Source organism: Erithacus rubecula (genome assembly GCF_903797595.1).
Source record: "Erithacus rubecula genome assembly, chromosome: 5".
NCBI classification, from domain to species: Eukaryota; Metazoa; Chordata; class Aves; order Passeriformes; family Muscicapidae; genus Erithacus; species Erithacus rubecula.
In genome coordinates this window covers 9,460,659-9,484,555 of record NC_136687.1, presented here as the reverse complement: position 1 = coordinate 9,484,555, position 23,897 = coordinate 9,460,659, and the positions used below count along the sequence as shown (strand labels likewise).

General features: G+C 38.6%; 1 protein-coding gene across 3 annotated transcripts in view; it reads right to left on the bottom strand.

Moving 5' to 3' along the window:
- Positions 1 to 23,897, bottom strand: part of AFAP1 (actin filament associated protein 1) — a 112,159-nt gene that overhangs the window by 35,950 nt on the left and 52,312 nt on the right. For all 3 annotated transcript variants that reach the window (XM_079305319.1, XM_079305317.1, XM_079305318.1), the window contains exons 3-6: positions 22,223 to 22,320; positions 9,312 to 9,420; positions 4,243 to 4,454; positions 1,058 to 1,237 (exon numbers count right to left, since the gene is read on the bottom strand). In XM_079305319.1, coding sequence (XP_079161445.1) covers positions 1,058 to 1,237; positions 4,243 to 4,454; positions 9,312 to 9,420; positions 22,223 to 22,320 — 599 coding nt within the window. The remainder of the gene's footprint in view (positions 1 to 1,057; positions 1,238 to 4,242; positions 4,455 to 9,311; positions 9,421 to 22,222; positions 22,321 to 23,897) is intronic.

Here is a 23,897-nt window from a genome sequence, read left to right as displayed (position 1 = left end):
AAACCACAAATCCCCAAAAGGTATATTCGAATATTGCAAAATAGGAAATTACAGATTAATTTTCCATTTAGTACATTAGCCCACAGCAGAATTTATACCATTTAAGCTGCATTTTATGTCTCCTTCTTCTGCTGAAAAATTATCTGCCATCAGGAAATTCCTATGTGTTTAATTCAATTGTATTTGGAAAAATACAATTTATTCTCAGAAAAATAAGTACCATATAAGGCTAAGGCAGAGCACAGCATGGAGAATGCCTGATGAGTCTGATGCATTCAGACTTACACATGAATTTAAAAGGCTGGATTTAAAGGTCTTAAAACAGTTGCTGCTGCAACTGCAGTGATAGTTTCCCACACTACTTCACTGACCTCCACCTTTGAGACTGGCAAAGTCCAACATAAATACTGGCAATCTGGTTAGGATCTGTAACTGCAGCCCTTGCCTTGGGATTTTCCATGTTTGCAGACATTGAACAGAGAGGAACAGAAGACAAAACAGAAGAAAACAAAATCATGTTTTCTCAGAAGTCTGCATTCCCAGGACAAACCATAACAGATGATACGTTGCTAAACCAGAATTAGGAAACCTGAATGGCCTTCAGGAAGCTGAAGGGTTCTTCTCCATCCAGAGCAATTCAAACAAGTATCTCCTCAGAGAATCTTCTTTTTAAAAAGGTGACACCATGCCAAAAATAATATGGGTGCCAGATGCCTCCACCTGAGGGAATTTGAACCTTCCACTGCCATAAACACCAAATCTTTCTGGAAAATGAACCGGAGAAGAAGATGGAAGGGAATTTGCCACTTCTCCTCTCTGTGCCAGATTACTGTGCTATTAGAAGTGAAAACCATCACAGCAGCAGCACTGGTTAACCCTGAGGAATTATTTCAAGGCCTGAACTTAAAGTCTGTATTTCTGCAGTCCCAAGTTAGGTGGGATTTAAGTGGTCTGGATTTGGGTGGAAGCTGCTGTCTGTGTCTCAGTTTGTAACAGCAACTCAGCAATGTGAGCACTCTGTGGGTAGAAAAAGTCCTGGCCAGAAAACCCCCCTTACCTTTAGCCACTGTTCTGCCTGCTCTTTGCTCTGCACTGCCAGAACCAGGGCATCTGCTCCTTGGTGAGAGATTTTCAGCTCATGCTTCTTCTTTTTGCTGTCTTTGGGAATATAGGTGATACTGCAGTCATTCAGGAGCAGCTCCATCTGGGGCTGCTGGTCCTTGGAGCTTTTGTAACACTAAATAAACATAAGGAAAGTTCCAGGGTTAGATATTACCTTTATGAACCTTGGGGGAAAGCTCTTATTACGTAGAAATAATATAATTTTAATTCATAAAATTTTGCATATATTTTACGCATCCCTTTACCACATACCACAGAGTACAGCCAGAGCGAGCTCATCCACTCTGTAAATCAAAATTACTTCCAGACTGACAATAATAGATGTCTTTTATTGCAGGACAGGTACAACATATGGAGAGCATTAAGTGACTCTGCATTATCCTTATGACTCAACCTTGACCTTGCTCAGGTAGGAAGAGGGTGATTTAGGATATCTGTTCACATGCAGCACCAGAATAAACTTGTAACTTAATTTTAAAGCCCAGATGTTTACCTTGCCCTTCAGTGACATACCAGCATATGAAGGCAAATCTACAACAGTACCTAGATACTGCAATTTCAAAGATGCCTTACTTAACTGTTCATTTTCTTGAGATAAGTTTAAAAAACAAATCATAAGAAGTGGGTAAAATCACACTTTTCCAGTTAATACAGTCAAATATTCCCTGCACAAATTTCCATGTCACTTTATTCTGTAAGCTCCTGGCTACAATGATGTACTTACATTTTTCCCCTCATTAGTAAATGCTGTCAGTGAGCAGCCATTTCATTCTGGGTCACTGATGACCTGTTCTCTGCTGGAACTGGTGATCTGAAGACAGAGATCACCTCTTCACATCACTTGTGCTACAGACCCAGCCTCCATTCCACCTTCCCAACACATCAGTACAACTGATGCTCCCAAAGCTGCAGCAGTGCCAGACTGCAGAGCAATGTTTAACTCTCCATATGAATGTCCAGCTATTTTATATACTTGTGTAAATTGGGCTTTCACTCACACAAATATGCACTAAGGCTAAAAAGACATCTGATAATAAAGAGTCTCTGACAATCAATAAGATTAACTAGTATCTGCATATAAAGAATAGATGAGCATTGATGTGAATAGAGAAAAAAACATGAACTTCTGCATGTCTGCAGCAGTACTCATGCCAGGGTGCAATTGTCAGGAAGACAGTAGCTGATAAAATTATGATATAAACATTACAGGTTAGGCTAGCAAATACAGCCAACTCTAAACCAGCTTCTGCAGATCACTGACAAACTTTCCCTCTCTGAAGCCCATGGTAGAAAAGTTTCTGAAATTTGGTCACATATTTTAAATTTGCAACATTTAAAAAGTACTAAGTTTTCAAGCTATGAAATCTTGAAGATAGACAATGTTACTCATTTTAAGAACCAATAAACAGCCTGCAATTCCTTTTATATTAACCTCAATATTTTATTTATAATTACACATTGCTAAAACTGAAGTATGTATATATTAAAATACTTCAGGTGAAAAATGAGTCCCTAATGGATTTTAAGTGAAAACCAATTTCCTACTAAAAGTTATTTCTAATGCCTAATTCTAATTAAAATAATTTTGTTTTATGATGACAGCTGCATTTATGACACAAGCAATTAGCAATCCCCAAGAACACGTATTTGTTTTACTTGCATATCTCATAAGTTAACTGTCCAAGTCCTCCTTCAAACAATAAACCAATCTTGTGTAACTTGGTCGTTAGACTCCTATTGTGATTTTTATTTTCTTAATCCCCATTATAGAATTACTGAAAGACAATCCCTGTAAGGAAAAAAAAAATCTTTTCGGACCACACATGTGGGTAAAGGAAATGAAAATATAAAAAATAACATATTTTTATATGGAACAATGAATGTAATTGTAGAACAAATGCTGTATGACTTCAGGGAAAAATCTGTTTCTCTGTCTCTTTTTTTTCTTTCTTCAAGCTGTTATCAGATGGTCCTGAATGCTGATATGATACTGATATATGGGGATAAAAATATGCATAAAGGATAATGGCTTTATAAGAATATAATAAAAGCTCCATCAAAAATAACTTTTTTCAACATTTAAATACAACAGGATACAAAAATGAAAGCTACTGCAAACTAGCAAATTAATTCCAACTGTATTTTCAGAAAGCTCTTACCTCTATTTCATATTCTGCTATTTTCTATACTGCCATAAGCACAAATGTACTTGGAGAGTGAACACACCTAAACTACATTGTACCATTGTAGGACAGAGAGGTCTACAGAAAATGTTCTGTGACCTGTTAACCAGCTTTTAATATTTGGGATATTGCAGTAATTGTTAGCAATTAGGTACAATGGCTGGAAGCATCATATAGGAAGGCAGGAACACCAGTGACCCCAACTTATTGATTAATATAAGCATAAGCTTGCTCATAATGACACATAGTAAGTGTTTCCCCCCTTTAAGGCCTCTTTTCAGAAAACAAAAATACATTTATGAGTGGATAATTCACGGAATCTTTCACTGGTGGCTCCAATCAGAAAGAAGCACAACCAGATTTGCTTAAGGAATAAATACATCCACTTGTTTCTATCCCTTTTATAATGCAGCTGTGCATCATGTGAATACTGCACCGTAATTACTGCAGAACAGATGGCAAAGGTTTAGTTTAAAGTGTATACATTACCACAGCATATGCTGCCAAGTGAATTCTCAGTCCAACAAGGGACTTTTCTCTCCAGCAGTCTGATCCAACAGTTCACACACACAGAGAGCTCCCTATGAGGTTTTTTGTCCGCAGGGAATGAAAGATTGGATTTACAGTTTCAGCAACTTTTTTTTCCAAATTAAATATTTTAGAAGATAATGGGCCAGATGTTTTTTCCAGTACCAGAGAACTGCTGGGGTTCAAGCTTAAGTGAAATAAAAATCAAAGTTCTAAGTAGCTAAATGATACACTTATAGTTTCAGTGCTTTTCTGCTTCCTGGGTAAATCATGACTGAGCTCTTTGGTAAGGTTACTGCAGACTTGGCCACTGTTTGCAGAACATATTCCAAAAATCAGATTCCTGTAAAAATAAATACATCATCTAAAAGGTACAAAGAAAATATAGCTAGCTAAAAATAAGAATTACCAGTAGTTTGTTTTCTTTGATAACACACAGTAGTTTGGTCCATTGCCCAAATCGTTTTTTTCTAAGAAGGAAGGCACAGATTTTGGCATCCTTCACCAGATCCATAGAGGCTTCCTCAGAAGGCCACTGATGTCTCATTTTCTTCCCCTTTCCATCCTCTTCCTCTTCATCATAGGATTCGTAAGAGCTGCTCATAGCATCTGAGTCATAATCTTAAAAAAAGTGCAAAAGTGTTGGGTTAAAACACGTAGCCATGAAGCACATTGAAATAACTGAAAACCTCAAGCCTGTTCATTTTAAGTGAAAGCTTTTGACAGTCAGCCATGAACAAGTTACTGTTTCAGTGCTCAGTAACATCAATGCATAAAGTAAATTAAATTAAAGATACTTTGCCAATATGAAACTTGGTAGAAGACCCATACAGACACCTTGTGATTTTAATAAAACAATAAACTGGGAATACATAGCTAGAGTTTCAGGTAGTGTTTCATGATTTTTGAAGAATTATGTGACAAATAGCTTCACTTTTTGCAGTTTCTGAAGAGATACATCTTCATCTTGCTTTAGCACATCACATTGAGAAACAAACACCCCATATGGAAAAGGTCATAAGAATACATTATGGGGCAGTATCAACCCCACCATAATATTTCATATAATTCTTAAATTCTTCTATAATTCTTCAATTAGCACTGAACAGACAGTGCTGTCCCCTGGACTACAGGTTCTGATGGAGGTAAAAGCATTGTGCAAAAATCTTTTGTTCCGTGCTTAGCTCAGCTGCTTAATCCTGCTCCAAGTCTGCTGATGAAATGGCAAGCTTCCACTTAAATGAAACAATTTTTCTTCAGGCCTTTCATTTTCAACAATGTAGGTAGATCTAGCAGTACTCTCAACTAGAAAATCATTTTCCCATTATCACAGAATCCTCTCTTCCATATACTTGGTTATGTGGGTATATGTATGTAAAGCCCTTCAGGTAACACCAGAAATCCTGTTATCCACTGGCATATGTCCACATGGAGGAACACTGACTGGAATATTTTTAAAATATAAAATTTTATCTAAACATTTAATGTAGACTTTGAAATATTTTTAGGCCAGAAGGTGGAAGAAAAAGTCTTGTTTGCTTTAGCTAGGCAATCAGGAAAGTTGTGAGATGTAGGAGGAGAATTGGAAAGACTGGGAAGAGGACAAGAGAGTAGACTGCCAGAAAGTTCATTCTGCACCAGTTCCTCCCCTATGTGAAGTCAGAATGGAACATACATCTCTGAATCAAAATTAGATAATCTGGTGAGATTTCTGTTCTCATAAAAGTGGATGAAACAATATATCTTCATTCCAAAATGAAATGAAAGTAAAACTTAAAGCCCTGGAAGCTTATTTTTAAAATTGAATTGCCATTTTCTGGTGAATTCTGCTACAGGGTGTTTGGTTTGGGGCAGCTTCATATGGCAAGTGGTAAAAGCCTCAGATGATTATCAGTGGGAAAACACTCAAATTTTTCACTTGCTTCACAAAAATCAAGAGGAGGATGGAAAAACTTTAGACAAATATTTAAAGTGACAGATTTGGAAATGTTTATTCTGGAGTATTTATTTTTGCATGTTTATTTAAAAGAATATATAAGATCTACTAGAACTTGCTGCCTCATCCTTCCTACTCCTGAAGAAGGCAAAAAACCTAAACAAAAACCCCTCAAATCCAGAAAAACTCACTGCTCATATGCTGGGTGCACTATTCTGGTGGAATTTCTCTGTATCACTACTAATGAGATTTTTCCATTAAGAAACTATATTTTGAATGCAAACGTGTCTGGGTGTTAATTTTATCAGATGAATTTGAAACTTAACTGTACAGGAAGGACAATCTTCAAGCATATTCTTCCCAAGAGAGTGGAGCTGGGTCATTTTTCTGCACTCTGAAGATGGGAAGTTTGCATGACAAACACTTTTCTATCACTCTTCTAAGTGTATCAATCAAAAGGATGAAAAAATTGAATCTGTTTCAACACACTGTTTTTCTTCCCTGTTAGGAGCATGATTTAACTTTTTCATATTGGAGTAAAGAATGTTCCACCTTGGATAAAATTACAGGTCATCCCTTTGCCCTATACAGAAAAGTTGATTTTCTTCTATAAGCCCCATGCAAAAATCTTGCCTTATTATTAACAAATTTACTTGGTTAAATCCTTAGTTTTGCCTCACAACATTGAAACCTATTATTTATTTTTTTACAGCAAGTTCTACTAGTTTCCAGAAAAAAAAAAAAAAAAAAAAAAAGTGTGGAAAGTGCTGATTGGGACTTCACAGGAGAAACTGAAATTCTGCATGTTTAACACCCTACAGGTATTTCCTCTGTGGCTTGCAAGCATTCCAAGTGCAGATTTCCTGCTAGCCATAAGCTGTATGCTCAGCACAGGGACTCTGCTGGCACTGCAGTTGCAGTTTTATCCAAATCTCTGTTTCCAGGAGGCTGAAAGCCAACAGGAGCTTCTGAGACTCTCATCCTGACCCAGGCTAATGGGATCTTTGGGGACCTGTTGCCATATCCTGCCCATTAAATACTCCTCATGTCTCTCTTCTCAGCTTGTGGGACTCTGGTGTGACTCACAGCAGGAAGGATGCCCACCCTGAAGTGCTCATATCAACCCTGATGAAACTTGGCTCCTCTTCACCACATCCTGCCTCTACTGCTCGCTCTCCAAACTGCTCTATCACATCCAAAACAAGGTTTCCAGCCTCTCAGACACAAACTAGCAAGTGGAGAAAAATGTCTCTCTCTCCAAAACAAAGTGCATTTATTAAGTTTATTAAAGTCTCAGAGGGTAAGGATGCACTGACACAACATGTTCTAATGCTGCTAATCTACCAGGTTTTACATTTTCTCATTAATCTGACTTCTTTAGATATTTGCTTTTCACCTTCGTGTTCACAAAAGTTTCCCACTGTTATGGGGAGAAAATCACAGTGGACAAATTATTTGCAAAAGTGTATTCCTAAAACTAGTCTGTATTAATTTAGGCATATTATACAGATCAGTAGCTTTTAATACAGAGAGTTAGCAGACAAGTCATACATGCTCTTGCTTTCATCTATATGCAAGAAATTCTTTACAAACCAATTAGAGGCACTTGGGAAAGTTATGGATATTTCATTTTCATGACCATGTTCTGCAATTTTTCCTCAGTGTTTGTTTACTTCTACAGGTAAGACACATGGTATGTAAGTCTCCTTGCTGTTAATGACATTACAAAAATATTCCATAGAATATTTACTTTAAATAATTGTATCTATCTCAATAGATGCATTCTTGCACTTTGTCTACCTCAGGCATATTTTTGTATTGTCTTTTCCATCTCAAATACTCCAGTCAGCTAAGCTTGTATCTTTTAATACACTATGGTAGCTGATATTAATTACCACACCACAGGATTTAGTGGATGTTTCACATGAGCAAGGATGTATTACTAATTGCATATTGAATTTAAAAGCAACTTCATTACCAGTGAAGAGAGGAATTCTTTTAACACAATTTTTGAGATATGATAAAGTTCAGAATATAAGAAAGTACAACAAAACCTCACAAAGTAAGATGCTAATTCACAATAACAGAGCTTTAAATGTCTGGATATATATTTATATATATGCATATATATATACACACATATGTACTTAAACTATGGGATTATTAATTAATTAACTATTTTAAAAAATGCATTTAAATGCTTAAGTACAGTAAGAAATCAGCTTCATATTTTGTCTTGTTTTTCTCTAGGTTTTTTAGCAGTGCTGTTAATGTTTGCACTATTAATATTTTTCTGCCTGAGCATGGCTCTTGTTTAAGGACAAAACCCAAGTCAGAAGCTCACTGGGTTCCAGGGTGTAGCAGGACCACCCTGCAGCATTTTGAGGAAGGAAATAGAGGGAAGAGTGAGTCTGCTGCTCTTCTAAGTCCATATGTTCTTTCATCTGCTTTCCAGTACATGAAACTCTTTCTTACCTTGAATTTCTCAGGTTACTTAAAAACTGCTAGATAACATCAGTTTGTGCAGTGTTCAGATGAATAGTATTTTAGTTTTAAGGTAACTCCTATGCATGTTTTAAGAACAGAGAGATAATTTAAAATAATTAAAATGGCTATAAAATAGGGGATGATAAGCCTTTAATCTTCGGACCATAGAAAATAATGATTAGTGATAAATCTGCCCTACACAAGTAATAAATTACCCCAGCCAATAAAAAAACAGCAAAAAGATGGTACATAAATGCTGTTAACTGCCCCTGTGTAAAGGTCAGAGCAGTCATTTCAGTGCTTCATCAGGGTGCTCTCAGCACAGCTCCACTGAAGTGCACAGGTCCTTGGGGAAGTATTTGGGTGTGAGAAAGAACATTTGGGAGTTGCAGAAGGACATTCTGGTAGACAGTCAGAGGCAGCCCTCTGCCTACTGCCCTGAAGTCACAAAAATACTGTCATGGGCATCACACATGGCTTCTGGGAGCTGCTGTGACCAGTTCATCCCTTTCCACAATGTGTCATCAGAAATGCTGCAAATCACATCTTTCCAATATTTTTTTGTTGTTTTTGCTAGTCTATTTTAGCAAGCAGTTCAGTGCAATACAGGCACAGCAGGGAGATGTGAAGGTCAGTACCAGTTTCTGAGACCTCCACATTCACAGTATGATCAGTTTAGAGGGGTTTACTCTGGGCAATATTAAACTCTGGACTCCTGGTCCAATGCCCCCATTGTCTGTGGTTCAGTGCAGTCTAAAAGGTCAATGGCTAATTTGGACTTTGTCTCCAATAGCTGCTGAGACCTGTTAATGTGCTTCTCACTGAGCACCAAGTTTTCTGTAAAAGGAGCATGGTTTGAGCACACCAAAACAGTTCTGCAAACCAATCCAATGCATGGCCAATGAGAATAACCAAAACTGGCCCAAACTGTCAAAGCAATACTTATGACACATCAACCACAGCACCAACAGAGATGGAGTTCTCAAAAACTAAAAATTCTGAAGGACACTGGAATTACCAATTGCTCAGAAACTGCCTGGAAATCTCTTACTCACTGGAAGTGATGTACTCAGGAGCCTTCCCAGGACTAAGGGGCACTGCCTCTTCGTAATAGCCTTCAGGAAGGGAGGATGTTGGCAGTGGTGGAGGCCCATTGTCTGGTGGCTACATGAACAAAATGGAAAAAGTGATTACAGATCAACAAGGTGTTCAATTAAACATGGACAGAACATCTGCTCATGATCAGTGCCAATGCAACCAGCTTCATAGATCCTGCTCTTGTGATTATTTATGTTAACTATCTAAAGGCAAGGCTCTGGAGGGCTCAATTAAAAGTTCTGCAAGGTAGTATCTTTTAGATGAGAAGCAAATCAAAATCTCAAGTTCCTCATATGTTGTTATTATTAAACAATAATAATTAAAGGTTGAGACTTGAAGCAGTAAAGAAACATAATTATGCTTCATAACATACTGATGCATTTTTAAATCTATCATTATAACCCAGACCTTTAAAAAAACATAAGGAAACAAAACCTTCTTACATGTCCTCCAACCAAGTCCTTTGCAGATTGTAAACACTGTAGAATCCTACTTGCCATTGCTAAGGATCAAAATCAATATAACAGCTACATTAAAAGAATTTTTCTCTTCAACAACAATACTTCCCCATTTAAGAACTGGAAATCTAATGGGTCTATGTAAGAAAAAGATTTATATGCATAGACCACTTTACAGTGTTAAGCCTTATTTATTAGTGTTTTCCACACAAAATAATTCATGTTACAGCAGCAAGCATCAGTTTAGTTGGACACTTTAGAAAAGTTAAATAGCCTGACAGAGACTAAGGACAGAAAACTTAATAATATTTTCATGATAGGTGTTTTTTCAATGGCTAATCAATTCCTAATATACATATTAATGTTTATAATGCTATTTCTACATAGTGACAAGTGAGCTACAAACAAAAGTTTGAAACATCAAGAAACTATTACATGATAAACTAAACATGTCAAATATTAAGGAAAATTCTAAAACGCTTCTTTTAAATATAAACCTGTTTTAAATTTAAAACTGACCAACTGTTGGTATGTTGATATAACAACAAAGTAAATTTAGTACTCTGACTTCTTCCTTATGACTTTACTGTTCTATTTCCTTAATGAGTACCAAAACAACTGTTTTTTATGGAACCCATTCATATTTGCCACAGGTTTTTAGTTTCATATTTATGTGTTAGAGAAAAGCCTTTTTTCAGCACCAGTAGTTTATTGCATGATTACAAAAATTTAACTTGCAAGCAGAGTCGCATTTCTGCAATAACACTTTTTCAAAACATGTTTTTTTCAAATTTTTTTTTTTTCATGTTTTGACAGAGATGCAGTGGTGTTGGTCTGTACTGGACTGATCCAGTGTAAAGGGAATGAATGGAGATACTGAAGTGAGAAACTGGTCAGACACAGACACTTTTGGACTCAGGTGGGCTGACCAGTCTAGCAGAGCCTCCTTCCACACCACACAGATGAGGCCACAGGGACTATGCTCCCCTTCTGCTGCAGACCTGAAGTCACCTGGGAGGAGCCTGAGCTTTAATAACATGTGCCATTAACTGCAGTGAAATTACTTCTGTGGGCACTTTCAGGGCTGGATTCATCTTTGAATATTTCAAAGCTAGACATCTCCAAATCTCATTGCTGATTACACACCTATGCCAGACACCTGATTCTTAACAGCATCACTAAGATGAGTCCCACCCTTAGAGTGCTGTGTAGTTAAATTTGTATCAGGTAGCTTATTACACCTTGCAGGTAAGAGCTTGTGCATTCCCAGTGTGCAGGAAGGCAAGGAGCTAGTGACTAACCCTGCCCTTCAGCTCATCCAGCATTGACTTTATCAAGTAAAACCAGAAACTTTTTTCCTGAACAATGAACTGATTCATCACTGAACACAGAAATTCCTGGTCAGATTGAAATTTACACTAATAGTACTTCTATTATCAAATGATACAGCCAACTTCTTATGTCACAATCAAGTCTAAATTACAGTTGCCAATTACTGTTACCTACAATGTGAACCAAATGAGATTTCCTCACAGACCAGCTTTGCTAGAGAAATTGGCTAGCAAAGAAGAAAAATAAAGAAAAAATATGGCTTTTAGTGTAGTGACCCTGTAGTGACCCTGTAATTTTGCCAAAAAAAAATCAAAATGACAACCTGCACATCATGACAAAATAAATGAGTCTTTCAAGGTTAGCTGCTGCTGCACAACAGGCATAAGGGACATTAAAAATTATTATATGCTCATTACTGTTGGAAAATTGACAGCAATTATGAATTGCTCTACACATATCACCTCTGTGTGAAGTGCTAGACACAAGAGGAGGAACTTCCCCCAGAGAGTTGATTTTTCCCCTTCACAGAAGTGGGTAGAACCTTGTTCTCTTTAGTTAGAGTCACAGTTTGTTCCTGGGGCAGTACAGATTCATACCACCCTTTTCATTAGACAAATTAATTTCTTGGTCTAGCCTTAAACCATTTTTTCCATCAGGTGCATATAATATATGAAATTCCTATCATTATTGAGCCTCATTCACCCAGGAAATATGTGTCCTGAGTCATTCCAATTTTGACTTGACACAGCACTGAGATTTTAAAGCTGTATTTTATCTGGGGACAAATGAGAGATTCCAATAAAGATCAGGAGAAAGAAAAAAAAAAATCCTTGTTTTTAGACAAAATGTTATTCAGAAAGAAAGAAAAAAGGAAATGAAACACAAATGGTGCTTGTCTGATTTCGACCCTGCTGGAGCACCAGTTACTTCATGCAGCTGAGGCGGGCTGGGCTGTGCAGCCAATGTCAACACAGATGGAATCCATTGCTGAATTCACTGGGCCCTCCTCTCTGAAATGTATTTTGCAGTGCTTGCCATAACAAAGTTGAAAACAATTATAAAAAATATTTTTTTTTAAAGGCAGAAACAGAAACATCCAACATTAAGTGCTTTCTGAAAAAAGCATAGCTGCTTTAATAGTTAAAAAAACCTGCAATTGACTAAATGGAAAATAAAACTATCTCATTCAAATCTGTACCATAAACAACTACATCTTTTGGCAGCTATGGAGTATACAAGTTTGACCACCAAGAAACATAAAAACATAGATGTGTGCATTCTGGTATTAGTTACTAATATTCATCATTCTTTGATAGTTTTACTATTGCTAGTTGTATTGTTTCATTCTCTCCACTCAGCAATTTTTACTGGAAGAATTTTGATGAAGCTATCAATTATGAATTAAGTCTTTATTCAATAATTTTTCAATAGTTTGCCTGAAAAAATAACAAGGCCATAAACCCTACAATATTATTTACATATTCTGTAAAAAGATTAAATTTAAAAGAACACTAGAACATGTGTAGGTTGAGTGGCATCAGGAGGAAAAACCTGGCAACTTGCAAGAAAGGCATTAGCATGAATTTTTCTCTTTTTTCCTTTTTTGTTTTGTTTCTGTTTTGTTTTAATGACAGACAACAGAGAAGAAACCTCTCAAGATTAACACCCCTCTAAGTCACAGGAATAAGAACTGAGAAAATAAATTGACATTGCTTTTATCTCATACTGGGAAAACGGACAAAGATGTAGCATGTTGTTATTCAGAATAATAATAGCAATAATGAAACAGTACTGATGAAGACATTTTTTAGGTCCTGGGTTTGAGACCAACTGAGAGATGCTTTAATTGAAACCAAGAAGCAGATGAGGTGATCATTACACTACAGAGTTGAGACCTCTAATGAGACTGGATTGTGCATGGGATACCAAATTCCAGTTTACAGGATTGATGTTAAGAGAAAGAAACAAAATGGTAGAATAGTTATCCTACTGGACTCTGAAACAGACTTACATGGACATTTTAATTTAATAGTGTATTATGATCTTCCCCTCCACCTGCCCACCTATATTCCCCAGACCACAAATAAATTCTTTCTTCCTTTAAGCTAAGAAGAACGTCTTACACTATATATTTAGTATAAAAAGGTATCTTAAAAGTATCTAAAAAGTATCTAAAGTATCCTAAGATACTTTATTTCCCCTTCTGTCTGAGTACTGAGCAAGATGGACAGTAACTTTTATTTTAATGATGGTCTATCTGATAATCTGGTGACAATAAGGAAAACAGCCTGAAACACAAAGGAAAATGCCAATGTCAGAGGCCTGAGAATATAAAATCTCTTTGAATCCCAATGAAGACTCAAACTCTGTAGAAAACAGAAGGAAACCTCTCCCTTTATGCAATGATTTAGGATGTGGAGATTTCCAGTGCAAAGCAGAGTCTGTCAGTAACCCATCTGGCAAACACTGCCACTGCTCAAGTGCCACACTTACATGTGTGTTATTACATCAAGCCCAGTTTGGATCCAGCTGGACTCAGAGGCAGATGATGCAGCTGGTACAAACCTTCTGTGCTGAAGGCAGCAGCACCAGAGCAGAAATGGGGTCACACACTGGGGATGTCCAAGAAAGCTGCTCAGGAGCCAGCAGGCAAATCTGGGCTGTCAAGAAGAAACTTTGCCATGGGCCAAGTCATTTGTTCTGGAGCAAGGTTAGACCTGAGCTCTGTACAACCCTACAGCATCTTCAGCCTGGATGGGGGGTGGAGAGCTCACACACATCTATGATCCCATCTCCACGTGAGAAAAAATGGATGTCCAGAAAGCAAGATGAACCAACAAATTGAGTAAAATACAATTCACAAAATTACTGAGCATACATTTCAATCAGGCTGTTTATGCAATATTGTAAGGGTTGGAAAGTGGGTATTAGTACTTGCCATGCACTTGGTATGATAGCCCTTAAATAAATTCAGAATTTTGCTGAAGAGAAATCACTATTTATTGCCAGAAGTTGAGGACCTTGGATTTATTTAGATGAAAACTGATGACTTCGTGGGACATTAAGACCATATTGAGCTGTGCAATACTAGCCTGAGTGTACACAAGAAAAAGCTGAGAAATACTCTCAATTTGACCTCTGCTTCATATTCTATGGTTATTATTTCTGAGCTTGGCAGCTGGAGCCCACAAAACCAGGAGCCAAATAATGTGAAGGAAGTTTAACAACTGATCTATCCAGCTTCTGAGCACAAAAGACAGCAAAACCAGCCAGACAGCTACAAAACTCGACTTTTCAGTATGGAGTAACCTGTCAGTCCCAACAGAAGGGGGTAACAGGGCCACATGATGGGCTGTTGGTGTAGTCCCATCCAACCATCTCTGACTGCCCATGCAATTACAGCACACACCTCTACAATGCCAGTGCTACCAGCAAAAAACCAGAAGGAATTCCCTGAAAGAACAACAATCAGAGTTTGACATGATGGGAGTTTCAGCAATATGAATGCCATGAACAGCAGAGCAGGTCACCCACCAGCTCCTGCAGTGCTGAACAGATGAGGGCAAGGGGCAAAGCAGTGGGAGTATCACCAGGCAGAGGATGAGTGTCAGCTCAAGTAGAGCTTCCCCTCAGGGGTGATCCTGAACAGGGACTTGAGCAGGTTTAAGGTTAAGAAGAGAAGGCACACACTTGGCACACTGTCCTCCAGGGAGTGGAGGAACATCTGACACAGCCTGAGAGCGCGTCTGCTGACTGGGGTGAACGCCTAATTAGAGATATCACTGGGAAGTGCTTACTATGTACAGTGACCACAAACACAGCACAGCCTCAGAAAGCACAGCCTGATGATGGGAGAGAGATCTGAGCAGACTTGCTCACATTAAAGAATGAATCAGGGCATCCTATGGCTCCACAGTGTGATCTGAAGATTGTCTGGAGAGCATTTACACATCTCCCTCACCAGGAGCTGAGTTACTATTTCATGAGATACAACACTTCTGCTCAGGTACCTGAATAACCCTTTCACATAAGAAACAGGAAGGCAAAGATGGCAATGAAGAGGATCAAGTGGAAATAGTAACAGAACACAGTACATTGACCAAGTAGAAAACTCAGTTTCTTGCACCTCTGATGGCACTGTCAGTCTGTGTCCAGACACAAATTGTCTCAGTTCTTGCTTCTGTATGTAATTACACTTCACATAGTAAATAAAAGCAAAAAGACTGAGCATGGAATACCCTACTGAAAGGACAAATAGCTGGAAAGAGTTACACCCAAACTCTGTGGAAGACTGAGATGAAAATAAGCACCAGATTCAATGGAAGGAACAGAAGATCTAACAAAATAATTAAAAGAGAAAGTGAATGAGCCAGAAACAAAAACAAGGTATTTCTGTTCATTCATAATTTATAATAAAAGATTATTACACAGCCATCACTCAGACAAAACAACAGACTTGACTCACATCAAGCAAAGGGTCTGTGTGTACCAAGAAATGAAATGGGCTTTAATTAATGCTAGGGAACATTTTCATACATATTACATGAGAAAGATTAATCTGAATTTTAAGCAGCATAGGGCTCTCAGTCAGAGTTGTTTACTGTGACTGTGCTTAAAGAAGTGTCTCTATTTCCCTGAAAAAACAACATCACCTTTCTCTTCCAGGAGTTAATAAACTCATCCAGGTGTGTGACATGGCAGTGAGGACAAGGTAGTTCAGTGATTAAAGTGTAGGCAATCCCATTTCCACTGGAACAATATTGTCTAAGGGCCTGAGCACTGCATCAAATTAAAACAAGAGGTGACTTGGTACTTACTGCCCTAATTCCTTCCCCATGTATTTGTTCACAGAACATGAGCATGATCAGGAAAGCAAAAAATCTGGTCCCTAACACTAAACACAGGGAGGGGGTTATAAGGACAGGTATAGCATGGAAACAAGAAATTAAAAATCTGAGGTCAGAAGTGCAAGCATGCTACAGTAAATGGTGGGACAATACCCTATGAAATCTGTGGCATTAGTAATTTAATACATTTCTTATAAGTAATTTTAGTAATTTTCTTATAACAAATATCATCAGCATCTTGTTAAAAAAAAAGGCATATGGGCAAATAGTTTCACAATGATCATAAAAAGATCTTGGTAAAGAAGCTCTACTCAACTCATCCAGTTTAAATGTAAATTCCACTTAAAGGCAGCTGAGAACAGCTCATTCTGGCAGCTTACATATGAGGAAAGTTTTGAAATATGGTGATGTGTATTGCTATAAAGGTATACTATAAATTAATTGAGAAGGTAATTGCATTAAGTAAAAGTTTTCTGTGGCACCACTTGCAAATGTGAAATAAACCATCCACAGAAATTCACCAACCTCAACCATGGAAAATGGGAATGGCTATTAGAGTGTCCTGCAAGACATTGTTAACACAAAAAAGAGGTGGTACACATTTCTTCATCCTTATTCATTATGCAGTCACACATAATATTCCACAATTCCAGTGATGGCCAAGAAGGCCAATGGCACCTGGCCTGGATCAGGAATGGTGTGGCCAGCAGCACCAGAGCAGTGACTGTCACCCTGTACTCACCACTGGTGAGGTCACATCTCAAATCCTTTTGGGCTGCTCACAACAAGAAAGACCCTGAGGTGCTGGAGTGAGTCCAGAGAAGGGCAAAGAGCTGGTAAAGTGTCTGGAACACAAGTCTTAGAGGCTGAGGGAGGTGGGAGTGTTTAGCCTGGAGAAAAGGAGGCTCAGGAGGGACTTCATCCCTCACCTGAAAGGAGATTGTAGCCAGGTGGGGTCAGTCTCTTCTCCCAAGTAACAATGAACAGAACAAACGTGACAGTCTCAAGTCAAGCCAGGGGAGGTTCAGATGTTAGAGGAGTGGTCAAACACTGGAACAGGCTGCCCAGGGAAGCACTGAAGCCACCATTGGAGCTATTTAAAGTCATGTAGATGTGGCACCTGGGGACATGGTTTAGTGGTAGCTATAGGCAAACAGTTGTACTCAGTGATCTGGAGGGTCTTTTGCAATGTAAATGGTTCTGATTCTGTGTCCAGAAGATTGCTGCTCTGGTCACTTATGATCAAAGCACATGATCCTTACAGCAGGAGCTTGGGACAAATGCTGGTATTGCCCTCTAGCACTAAACCATAGCTCAGAATGAAACCCACAGATACACACATTTCTTATACACAGAGGGATGAAATGAAACCTGAGAGGAGTATGATTGGGATTACAAAGGGCATCTGAAGCACGTGTACTATGGTGAAAGGAAGGTGACTTACTTAAACACGCAAAGACTGGCAATGAACACCAGCATGGTGGAACAACTTTAAAATTGAAATAGTGGGTTAAAGAAACCTAAATGCTAGTAAATAGATTTTGTTAGGTTTCTGAAAGGGTTAATATTTTATCACTGCCTGCAGTAAGAGTAACTGCACTGATAATTTTAAAAGGCCTCTTTACTTGTTCCTTCATTAGGGAAGAACTTGCTCAGACCTGTTCAAGCTGAAGGCATAACCAGCTCTGAATGAAACAAATGAATATCTGTTAAATTTATTTTTGTGGCTTTTGACTCTTCTTTAAGGAAAGAATCTGAAAATTAACACTGTCTTAAGATCATCTTAAAGAAGAACAGAGAATAACAGCTGTTCTTCAGTGTTAGAAGAAAAAGGCAGATTAAACAGAGACTCCCAAGTATCCATCTGACACATGGACCCCTTGCTTCTGCTATGGTATTTTTATCAAGGCACACTTTAGAAGAAGTATAAAAACTGGCACTTTTTTGGTTGCAAAGAATGATTAATATAATTGGTGATGTATCACCTCAAGAATCCTTTTGATTTCCAGGTGATTTTTCTTCTCCAAGGACACTGTCTCTTTCCAGCATTTTCTAATAAATATCTAAGAGTTTACCTGACAGGCAGTCAGATAAAGGGAGGCTCTCAAATAATTTCTCAATAGGAAACCCATTTATATGAAGCACCCCTACAGAGTGACTGTGTATTGTGCAGGAATGGGTTGGAGGAAGATGACCCATTCTTCTGATTCATATCTGCAGGGTTCTGGAATGATGTTGAACATTTGTTGCAGTTAAATAATTATTAAATTGTCAATATTCCAAGAAAAACAAAACATACACTCGATTTCACCATGAAAACCATGCAAAATAGCTAAGAGTGCTGTTAGTGTTTGATTTTGTTGGACAGCACAGTGCAATGAAATCACCTACTGTCAGATGTAATATGACAACCAAATGCTCAGAGGCTGGAAGTATTCTGTCACTGTCATGCTGAGGATAATTTATGCCATTAATCCTCAGGCACATTTGAGCAGTGGGACATGCTGGGTATTATCCTGCTTCAAGGCAACCTGGTGATAATAGTGCAATGATGGGATCCCAGGTGCTAAACCACCAGCAGCACCTTGGAGCATGCACAGAGCCTTGGCTCTGTTATTCCTCCAAAGCCATCCCTGGGCACTGCCTCGTGCCTGTCAAGAGCAGGAGAGAGCCACAGAGGTAGCTGCTGGTGTAGAGGTGGATGGGGCAGGATGAAGACAAGCCCTGGCAGTGAGCAGGTTCAGGGAGAACAGACAGGAGCTCATCTCCAACACAGTGACCCCCTGCTCTGCAGCTGGCACAACAAAGGCTCAGAGCTGCTGGCACTGCATCCCTGCTGGCACTGCATCCCTGCTGGCAAGCTCAGAGCCATGCACCAGACAGGCAGAGTCTCAGCTCTGCAGAGGGACTCAATGCTGCCCTTCCTTCACATCCTTTATCTGCAGCATTTACTTCACCTGATGCCCAGAAGAGCTGCACACACTTTAGCTGATTAAATCAAGAGGGAATAAGTGCTTTCTACACCTGACAGAAAGTCTGCTGGACCAGATGTAGCCAAGGAAATGTATACAAAAGAGAATTAACTAAAAGATTGTGTGGTTAGTGATTTTCTTAATTCAAGAATACCTAAGGCCCAACTTTGTCCCTCAGATTTGTCCCTTCAAAGCCCACTGAGTCTAGGAAAACTCTCCAGGCTCTAATGTGTTTTAATAACTGGAGACTTTGTTTAAACTGTTAACAGTCTGTCTCTTAATAAAATGAATTTTATACTCTTTGTTCACGGGCTGATGAATAACAAAACCGATAGATTTGGCCTGAGCAAATATGCAGGTCTATTTACAGATTTACAAAGGAAACCTTGCACAGCACCTGCCCACACATAATTCTGGCTCCTGGCACTACTTTAAGGAGTATTGAATTCCTTCCCACCCACACATCTTTACATAAGTAGAAACTTAAACACCAATTCAGACTAAACATTTTTGAATGCAGAAATCCTTGAGTGACATAAAGAGAAACAGTGGTGTAAATGAACCTTTAATTTTCATCACATTCAATAACTGATGGGCTAAACCCAGAGATTTTAAAACAGTGTATAGTTTATTTGAAGTTATTGATTCCCACTTTCAGTAAATTCCTATGTTCCATCAGCACAATGTGTTTTCATTGGAGGCTGAGACAATCACTAGATGTTACTTTGCAAGTAGAAAAAACATTCTGTCCTGAATAGCTGTCAAAAAGAGGTGCCATACAGAATGACTTCCAATTTGCCATGTGAAGAAGGGCAACCAGCAGCTGGACATTCCAGCCTCTGGTGGGCCCAAGGAATTTTTTTCCATTCAGCTATGAAAACACAGCCTATGTCTCACAGTCTATGAGCAGTGTCTAGGAAAGGTAGCTCACTATTTATAATATTGTGATTATGTGCAGCTTTCATACAGACTGGCATCAGCTACAAATTTTTAGGACTCCATTGATTCAGGGTGGATTGAAAATCACCACACAAGAGCAGTAATGGATAGGAGAATTAGATCTGGGCCACTGTCACTAGTGCCCTGTGTATGAAAAGAAAGATAATATGACAGTGTCTGAACGTATCAGTGATAATAATAAAGGTCTAAAAAAGAGACACTTTATAATGAAAGGTTTCCAAGCTAATGATCAATTCCATTATATCAGTGTGACTTTAGGAGGGTCTGAGCTTACCATAGTGTCAAAAGGACAAAAAGATGATGATTTTGTCTTTCCCTTTTGTTTCCTCTGTCATCTTTTTCACAAAATACAATGAGCTACCATATTAAAATATCACTGCTCCTAACCTGCATTTGGATATTGCAAGACATTGAGAGGCTTGGGACATCTCCTGGCTCATCTCATAGTGGCACTGACACCAGAAAGGGAGGTGAAATGCACCACTGCCTGACAGCAACAACAGAATTGCAGGAACACTGACAAAAATCTGCTTCTAACACTATGGAAAAACTTAATTAATTCACTGAGGTGAAAATATCTGCAGTGTTACAGGCAGATCACAAGGGAGGGCCATATTCAAACTCCACTTTGCCAGGCTCAGCATGGGAAGACCACACCACAGACCAGCCAGCTCTTACTGTGTCAACTTCCATAGTAATTCCCACAGTATCTCAGAGAAATATTTTTGTTACTAAAAAATCCAATAACTAACTGCAAAAAATCAGTGCTGACCTTCTGGACTTAATTCATACTTCACACCATTTAACTTGCTGCAGCTGTACCAACTTTAGGGGAATTTACACATTAGTGTATGAGAAAGGAAAAGGAGAGGAGTCGTCCTAAGGAAAACAACTTGGATCTTCAGAGCCAAACTGAACCCACACAAATATAAAAGAATTTGGTTTCAGTTTATGGAGGTGGTACCTGAAGTCTACATTACAAAGGCAAATGCATTTTGCATAATTTTCCGGCCTCTTCTGAACCCTTTCCCTTCTAATTTATGCTGCATGTATTTTGAATTAAATAAAAATAATCAGTTTCTGGCACTGTTAACTGTGAAATTGATTATTTTAAGTTTCACTGCATAATAATAGGAGTTCTTTTGCATCCATTAAATATATGCATAATTCATTTACAGTCACAAATCTAAAGCTGGCATTGCTTAGAGAGAAAGTAAAATGAAGGTATTCCATACAATATATGTTTGTTGTGTTTTTTTACTTTTTTCTGAAGTCCATAGCATTTAACAAAAGGCTGGCCAGGAGCTCAATTTGATAAATTAGTTCTTATGTTCATAAGATGCTGCTAGCTTACATTTCTCCCGGGACCAGGCATAAATGTGATAACAAAATTATGTACTAAAATGAGGCAGAACATCCAGTTACTCTGACCCTATGAGCTGCATCTGTCCTTCCTGATTGAATGAATCTGGGTCTCCATGGATGATCCTTATCATTGTACACAAAATTTTCCACACGAGAAAGAAGAGAAGGATACTTTATCAGTTCAACCTTCAACAGGATAAACCATGGCATGCTTATGCTTACACTTCTCTACAAAAATGTTGAAAATGTTTTCTTCATCATATCTACTGTAAGGTCAGTATGAGAGAAGCACTGAAACTTGTTTACAGTTTTTTTTTCTATAACAAGACAGCTCCTCCCAACTGGAGGATTGAGTTACAGATCTCAATCAGTATCTTTGCAATAAACACCTCTAAGTGTAAGTGCATCTGCTTGATCTGAAGAGAATTTCCTACCCAGAGGCTGGGCAGGAAAGGCACTACAGTCTTGATTTAAAAAAAAAATAAAGTATTCTTCCTTCATTTTAAAACTCTGCCCCTTCATTTTTCAGCTACTCAAAGGAGTCTTCTCCTTAGGCTTGCTCCAGGAAATGTTAAAAGTGTAAGAAACAGTCTGGGACCTGTGGGCTTGGCCAGGGCAACCTCCAATACTGGACAGGTCAGCCTTTCAAATTAAGGCTATGCTGCTCAGACTTTTTTCTAAATTTTGAAAATCTCCAAGGATTGCCACTCAACAGCCTTTGCAGGTGACCTATTCCCAGGCTTACTTCACCACACGGAATTTTTTGACATCTCTTCTGCAAGCTGAACCAAATTCCCTCAACCAAAGTAGAGGTGAGAGGAATAATTATTTCCCTGGACCTGCAGGCCCTTTTACCTTGTAACCATTTCTGTTGGGACTTACCATAAATACATTCTGTCTTGTATATATTTATATAATTAAAGATAACACTCACCAGCCACTGCTGAGGTATTTCTGGCAGAGGCATTTGAGGAGGTGCCGGCAAACTGTTGGCAGCTTCTTGCTTCTGGACATGTTCTTTTATTTCTAAACCTGTGGAAGAGCAACAAACATCACTTAATACCTTGGTGGATGCAAATGGGATGTTTTTACCACATGTGGATCCCATGTCTGACTGTCACACACTGAAATCTGGCATGCAGTTCTGATCACAGCCCACCTCCCAAGAGCAGTTACTGAGGCAGGACAGGAAGAATGCTGGGAATTCAGGAATTTAATCAAGCAGAACAAACACATACTTGCTCTATATGATAATGACATATATGCTGTTTGGACCAACAAATACCAGACACTGAAAAAAATTACAGGAAATGATTCTAAACTGCCCATCCATCTCAAACTCAAAGACTTGAACAACATTCAAACACACTGCCAGGTGCCTGCCAGATAAAAACATTTATTTGGGGAATATACCACATTTGAAAACATCTCAGTGGCACCATAGACTGACTAAAACACAGCCTGTGGGCAGTATGTGACTGGCTGCTTCCTTTCAATGGAGATGACCAACAGTTGCTCCTGTGGCACATTTTGGATGGGCAAGGCCAACATGCAGAAACGAGCCCCAAACCATCTTTCATGCCAATCAATGGAGAAGAGAGTAGAAGAAGAGCCCCTGCCTGCCTGCTTTTCCTGGAAGTGATGGTGAGAGTTCCCTGGGCAAGCCCACAGTGCCCATGTTCCCTGGGGTCCCTGCTGCCACCAGCACCTCTGACCATGGAGCTGTGGTGTGAGCCTGAGTGCCAGGGGGTGCAGGATGTTGAGACACCCCAGCCTGGAGCACTGCTGAGGGGCACTGCCCCAACCAATCCACCATTAACAGAAATGCACACTGAGCACATTTTCCCACCATCTCTTTCTCAGTAATTTATTTATTTTAATGACCTTGTAGTTTTCCAGGTAAATTTGGAAAGGGAAAAGAATGAATGTCAAACCTGCTTTGAGAGTCCTTTGTGTCATTGTTGCAACTCCCCACAGAAGAAAAGAAGAAGGACCAACTCACTCTGTGTTTCTGGCACAGTAATTTAAATCCCAGCTGAAATCCCTTCATAGAAACAGGACACTATTTAATCTTCTAAATATCAAAAGAAGTTTAGGGTGCATATCCTCAATGTTCTGGAAAAAAATCAGTCCATGGATTGTACCCTGCTTAACCCTAGACTGAATTTAGTTCCTAGTGTTTAGCTGCACTTTTAAAATATATATTTACATAGTCAAATGGATGCCTTTCAGTCGAGATCATGTAATTCTCAAAAATGTAATCAATGATGAAACACTTCTTGTCATAATATCCCAGTCCCACTGGCTATGAAGGCATGGGTTGAACACTAATACATTAAACTGTCTCTAAAGACTACAGATTCTTCTTCCTACAAATCAAGAGAGTGATTAGCCTTGGGAAACATTCCTATTTTCTTTTTTTTTCCAGTATAACTTTCACTCGCTGCTCTTTACATAGTATGAGTGATGAGTCCATATCATGACTGCCATCCATACCCAAATCTCCCATGCTTTCCATAACAACCAGAAGTCATACATAAAGGGATTTTTACTGAAAAAACTCCAAAATATTTCAGGTGAATACTACTGACTCTGTAAAATTAATTTTC